This window comes from Nicotiana tabacum, chromosome 7 (assembly GCF_000715075.1).
Source record: "Nicotiana tabacum cultivar K326 chromosome 7, ASM71507v2, whole genome shotgun sequence".
Taxonomy (NCBI): Eukaryota; Viridiplantae; Streptophyta; class Magnoliopsida; order Solanales; family Solanaceae; genus Nicotiana; species Nicotiana tabacum.
In genome coordinates, this window is record NC_134086.1 from 118,775,065 (window position 1) to 118,781,653 (window position 6,589).

The window sequence follows — 6,589 nt, forward strand, 5'->3', positions numbered from 1 at the left end:
GATTTAGTAGTGTAAAACAAAATTAACAATTTGTGTGTGTAAAGTTTAAAATCTAACAATAATAGCGAAGCAAGGTCATACTTTTTGGTTACAGTCGGAAAAAGAAAATATTATACTGATTTTTTCCTCATAACAGAAAGTCTGGAGTTTGAAGAAATTTACCCACTAACCATATCATCCATTTTCAGCTGAACACCTAATTATGATTGAGTCTTCTGATTTTGCATGCTCTGACCCCTCACATCCATTTTCAGCTGAACACCATATTTGTTTCTATTTAGTTTGAATTTCAAAAATAAATCCAAAGTTAATCATTGGAATCATTAATATGTTATACTTTTACTTTAATCCGTTTAAATTATTTAAATCAATTTTTTAATTCTATACCTTTTTCCCCATGCATACCGATTATTCAATAAACTAAATTTTGCATTTAAATGTAGTTTGTTAAAGAAGAGTAAATTACCCTAAATCCCTATAATATTATTTTAAATTCAGCTGCAATTACAATTCTTTTATTTTAAAATCAAGCATTTACCTCCTATGTTAATTAAAGCAAGTGCTCTTGTTCAAACGGTTAATGAATTTCTAGAATTAATATCAAGATTCTCTAGGGGTGCACTCAACTTTCACCTAGTAAAAATAAATAAATCAATGGTTGGAAAAGAAAATAAATTTTAGCATAGTATAATCTCAACACAGTATACAATTTCAACATACTATGGGTCAATATCTTACCAATTACCATAACTAATCAAGTATATCACCTCCCTATTTTAAACACTTTACCACGCTGTGATACATCTCCAGGCACTTTATCATTAGAAAAGATGGGAACTTGGCTTGCATCTCTGCCTTCACAAGGCAGGGGTAAAGCTGCGTACACACTACCCTCCTCGGATCCCACTTGTGAGATTATACTGAGTTTGTTGTTGTTGTTGGGAACTTGGCTTGCATCGTTGCAGTTTGATGGGTCACTCTGCTCTTGCTCGTTACAAACAAGGTCGACGCCAAGTTCCTTTACCTTCAGGCTATTCAGACTAACTAAAATAGAAATATCATCTCCATCTTCTAGCAGGTCTCCAAATTTCCAGTGACTTAACCATGTTATTTCTTCATTACCTTCTGGCACGCCGAAAACTCTTGGAATGTGGATCCACTTCAAATCTTTAGTCCTATTGTGTACGATATTCTGGTGATGGCACCAGTTGGCTCTGCTACCCTCTCTAGACTCCACTTGTGGGATTGCACTGGGTTTTTTGTTGTTGTTGTTGCACCAGTAGGCTCTTGGGAGCTTGGCCTCTTGACTTTCAGAACTTGTATACACAATGGCTATGGATAGGCCTTGGATATTGTTGAGAGGTTGAGATATGGTAAAACTTACTGAATTCGCATTTTTTAACTTTGGGAACCAGCTAGGTACTTTGTTTCCCGGAAGAAATGTACTAAAGATTCCTTGCTCGTATAAGCCCTGTTCCAGTCACAGAAATCAACGGTTAAGGATCAACTGTAAACACAGATGAGGTAGTCATAGGGAGAGCGAGAGGCAAGAACCTGCAATGGAAGCATTCTCATCTTGTAACTCGAAAAAAGGTCCATTTTCACCATAGTATTTTCCATAGTGTCAACATTCAGACCAAAACGTTTAAGCATCTGTGGGTCAGCAATTTCTAGAGCTTCTAACTTAAATTTCCCCTGCATCATGACTAGATTGTCACAATTGTAATCGTGACTCAGGATTGGATATTTCGATAGCAATGATTGGTATGTCATCATCTCCAAGGACGAGCAACTATCTATGTACAGTTCTGAAATGCTAATTGGCATCTCAGTAAGTGATTTGAGTATCTTACATGACTTGACACTGAGGCTTTGGAGCTGAGGCAGACTCTTGACCCACTCCGGGAGGCAGCTAATTGAATTTTCACTTAGATCCAGTTCTTGGAGCAGCGGAAGATTGATAAACTTCTGGGGAATATATTCATCAGACAGCCTGCAACTCACAAGACTCAAGCTCACCAAAGAGCTTGGTAAAAAGGCCCACGATATTTCAGGAGTGTTTCTTGGCTTTGATACCCAAGATGAAAATAATGCCTGCAATGATTTCCGCTCGTGGGTGGTACAGAGTATTTGGTTTAGATCAATTCCATCAGCTCTTAGAACTTTCAAAGAATCTATCATGTTAAGCTCCATTGGCAGCCACTCCAGGCTTGAGCAGAAGGATATATCAAGTATCTTAAGAGTTATAAGTTCACCGATATTTCTTGGCAGCTTTCTGATGCTCTTGCAGTCTTTCAGATTTAGCAGGGTGATTTCTTGGAGGCAGCCGATAGTTTCATCGATATCAACCAGTTTAATACAATCTTTAAGAATTAGTTTCTCAAGTCGGGCCATTCCAGCGAAGCTAGGTGTTCTGGTAAGTTCCCAAGAATGACTAAGGTTGAGAATCCTGAGAAATCTGAAATACTGATTGAAGAAAAGCATTGAATCAATTTCTTTTTCTGAATTTACTATCTTCATTAAGCCAGGAAAACTACTGAAAGAGAGAGAAAAAAAAAAAAAAGATGATTTATACCTCAGTTTCACTCCATGTTTGTTGTAAATTGCTGTACCGCATGTCAATAGAAACAAGGTTTTCCCAGGAAAGGTCACTAGGTAAGGATTTTAAAGGGCATTTACGCCAAGACAACAATTTTAATCTCTTGGGAAATTCTTTATAGCATCCAATGAGGTTTACATCATTTAGTTTGAGTACCCTTAGGTTTCGCATTATCGTAAATGCATCAGTTTCTATGCTGTAGTTTGAGTTTCGTGATGAAGTGTCTCCTGAATTCCATGAATAAAAGACAGAAGAAGGCTGTTGCAGCGAAAGATTATGATCTGCACAGTTCTCTACATGATCTTTTCGGAAGCGCCTTTTCGAGCTATTTCCAGTGAAAAATTGTTTGGCTGATTTATCCTCCATCAACATAGGCATGTCAAAGCTGATCCCTTCAATCCTTTCAGTGCCCTAACAGGAATTTTGGAAAGAAAAAAATAAATTGTGAGGGTATGGCAAGGACAATGAAGGATAGAACACACATATTAAATGTCTTACAGTTTTATCGTTCAACACTCTGAAAGAATCCTTGTTATTCCAAAGTCTACTGCGTTTTCCAGGATCCTGTGATTCCCTACGATCGATATCTCTCCCAAGGTCTCGAAGCAACTGATGCATCTCCAACTTATTTAAGTCATTGATTGTCAAAAGACTTCTATCAATGAGGTTTTGCATCCCAATTATTGTGTAAAAACCACATCCATTCAGTATTCTGACAGAGTCGTCTCTGTCCATCCCAAGAAAGAAAAGAGCTATATGAAGGAATATATCTTTGTCATGGTCATCTTCTAGAGAGTAAAAACTCACTTTAAGTTTTTCAATGACATGACCATCAGGGATTGTTTCCAGCTTTTCTAATGCACTTCCCCATATTTCTGGTCTTCTACCCGACAGAGCTGAACCTAAAACACGAAGAGCTAAAGGAAGTCCTGCACATTGAAGAACCACCCGTTTTGAGAGCTCGACATAACCTTCCAAAGGATGGTCTTCTCCGAAGGCATGCCAGCTGAACAGCTTTAGGGAATCCATTTTATTCAAGGCTTCTACTTTAAGCACCTTGTGAGGTACAAAAGGCTTTAGCAAGGACTCATGCCTCGTTGTTATAATGATTTTACTAGCAGGATTAAGCCAATCTCTCATTCCTAAAATTTTATCTATCTGGTCAACTTCATCAACATCATCAAGAACAAGAAGAATTTGTTCATAGCGTAGGGCATCTTCAATCATCATAATTCCTTCATCAGCATTGGATATCCTCTCTTTTTTTCCAACTATATCATACAAAACTTGCTTCTGCAGACGAACTAGACCATTACATTGTTTTGCAGTTTCATTGATGTTTGCAAGAAAGCTGCTTCCTTCAAATGATCTTGCACTTGAGTTATAGGCAAATTTGGCAAGGGTTGTCTTCCCAATTCCACCAATCCCACAGATCACATATAGCCCTACATTAGTTGATCTATCTTGTAACCACAAGATAATATCTTCAGCCCGATAACTGATTTCGATGAGGTAAGGAGCATTGTTTAAGGCTCTGGGACGTAGCTTGCTTGCAATTACTTCAACTATATTCTCAATGAACTTTGCCTCATATCTACAAGTTCCGATTAAAATGTGAAGGCCATTAAGATCTGAATTGAAGAGCTAAAAAACATAGGGTGATAAGCAATAGAAATATGTTATAGAGAAGTACTCTATAAAATTGAAAAAAGATAAATACTCAAATACAGACAGATGAAGTTTACGATCTTCAGGATTACAAAGACCTAAAGACTTTTTAATCTAATCATATGAAGGGGCACTAGAAGGGCTCAGAGCTTCTGTATTTCAACAACATACTGATGCCACCAGCCATGAGTTCTGCAGAACAACATTTTAGCTATTGGTCCACTTTTTCCTTTTTGTCAAGTCCTATGATCAGCATAATGAAACGTGAGAAAAAAAGGAAACTTTTACTGAACTGGTGGTAAAAAACATTACAGAGGTCATGATAAAGAAGTGTTTAAGCGCATGAAATAAGGAGATTTTTCTAATTACCTAGACACCTAATATCTCAATTATAAAGGATTTTATATGTTATAATCAACATATTTAACCTAGATGTATATAAATAATTTCATTCTAACATTGATTCTCAAGTTGGGGAGCATAGATCACATGTTCCAAGATTGCCACCCTTACTAAATCAGGATAAAAACTTACCCGCACCGGCAGAGGCTGATCAAAGATTCGAACTTTATGGGTTTAAATTCAGAACTTTACCACACCGTGTCTAATTTACTCGGTTCAAACTCTAATTTTTACACTTATTTAGTTAAAATTTTAACACATATACAGAGCCTAAGCCGAAGCTACTCGGTGCGCACCAGGCGTTTACACCAAATCAATAGAAACATGTACACCTGTTTGCACATTCACTTCTATCACTTAACCATGATTAATTAATGCCTATTTTAAGTTAGAATTGGTTTGGGGCAAACATTTACCATGAATCAGACGGAATAAACCGAAAAAAGTCAAATTAAAATTTAGAATACCTAAAAACAACTAATGAACTTTTATATGTTCAACTTTTCTTGGTTAATTTTGATAAAATTATAGACTTTAGTACAAAAGATAAAATCTTGACCGCTTGCAAGAGGCATGTAATGGAGAATCAAAGATATTATTTGTAACAGAAATTGAGGGGAAATAGTTACCCATCAGCTTGATTTTGCAAGGGCATCCCTCCCAAATCTGCAACTTGTTTGAGAGCATTTCTCCAATCTCTTAACTTTTGACTCTCTCCATTTGCAGAAAAAGGCTGACCAAAACTTCCCTTTAGCTTCCTAACATCAGAAGGATCCACGTTAAAAAAGACAGGCAAAACTATGTGCCCAAAATTCCTCTTTTGCTCCAAAATCACGACCAGCTCATCAAGACACTTTTCAGATGATGCATAATTTTGGGACAATACAATCACTGACATCTTCGATTGCTCTATTCCCTTTTGCAATTTTGACTTCAAGTCCTCTTTTTCACCGTCATAATCATCGTTATCACATTTGAATACATGAAACCCAGCTCGCACCAAATTTCTGTGGAGATGATCAGTGAAAGTCTTGCCAGTGTCTTTTGCTCTGAAACTCAAGAACACATGATATGAACATTGAGAAGTAGGAGGCGACGAAGGTATACCTTGCTCCATACCCTATTCAACAAAGCTCTAGCTACATAAAACAATTAAAGGCAGGAATATTTTCTTAATTAAGGAGCCATCTAGTTCCAACTTTGGCAATCTGAGTGAATAAAAAGTGAAAGCAGTTGTTAGAAAATGACAACTTTATGGATTGACTGTAATATTTTTTTTTTCCTCGAGCTGACATGATAAAATATTTTAGCTTTTTGTAAGTACAATTGTTCTAGCAAGAGGTTTGGTTCATTTTTGGTCATCCTATCTATTTCTCTGTGATTTGATGGGGTGAAATTCAAAAATAGCGAAATTAACCGGCGGTAATTGAAAATTAGCCACAATTTCAAAAGTAATCAAAATTTAGTTACTTTTTATGTTATTTATCGTGAAAATGATAATAACAATTAAATTTGATTTAGTGGTTCTAAAAATACGTGATCTATTTTTATGCTAGTTGTTAGGCAGTTGATGTTACGTGAAAGACTTGGAAACAAGATAAGAGAGCTTAAAGACAAGATGTTAACCAAACCGAGTTGCTGCCAATCAAGGCCTCGAGCTTGCCTATTCGAGGGCCTCGGGATCGAGTCTGAAGTTCGGCTGGGAGCTATCGAAGACGGTCTATGGTGACTAACAGTTATTAATAATCAAAGACGGCTCTTTATGGCCAATAATAACCAATAAATGATGAGCTTTTAGTAGAACACAATAAATATGGGCAATAAATGAGACAACGGAACCAAGGGAAAATGTTAGAGAGCAGAGAAAATGTTCTTGTATATTTAGTATGGAGCAACAGAAGTTTACAAAATGACAAAGAT

At 36.7% G+C, this 6,589-nt stretch overlaps 1 protein-coding gene across 1 annotated transcript; it reads right to left on the reverse strand.

The window, feature by feature from the left end:
* Positions 1–658: 658 nt before the first annotated feature.
* LOC107808201 (disease resistance protein RUN1-like) lies at positions 659–5,940 on the reverse strand. The gene is made up of 5 exons (XM_016632693.2): positions 5,299–5,940; positions 3,098–4,193; positions 2,576–3,010; positions 1,555–2,466; positions 659–1,471 (listed from the first exon to the last, which is right to left on the reverse strand). Exons 1-5 carry the CDS (start codon positions 5,784–5,786, stop codon positions 764–766), a joined length of 3,639 nt encoding a protein of 1,212 aa, XP_016488179.1. The 5' UTR covers positions 5,787–5,940; the 3' UTR covers positions 659–763.
* Positions 5,941–6,589: the final 649 nt, after the last annotated feature.

Excerpts from the sequence above, each read along its gene's own strand:
- LOC107808201 (XM_016632693.2), bottom strand. The coding sequence starts at position 5,786 with ATGGAGCAAGGTATACCTTCGTCGCCTCCTACTTCTCAATGTTCATAT. Across the intron at positions 4,194-5,298 it reads TTGCAAAATCAAGCTGATGG|ATATGAGGCAAAGTTCATTG; the intron begins GTAACTATTTCC and ends CGGAACTTGTAG. Across the intron at positions 1,472-1,554 it reads TGAGAATGCTTCCATTGCAG|GGCTTATACGAGCAAGGAAT; the intron begins GTTCTTGCCTCT and ends TGACTGGAACAG.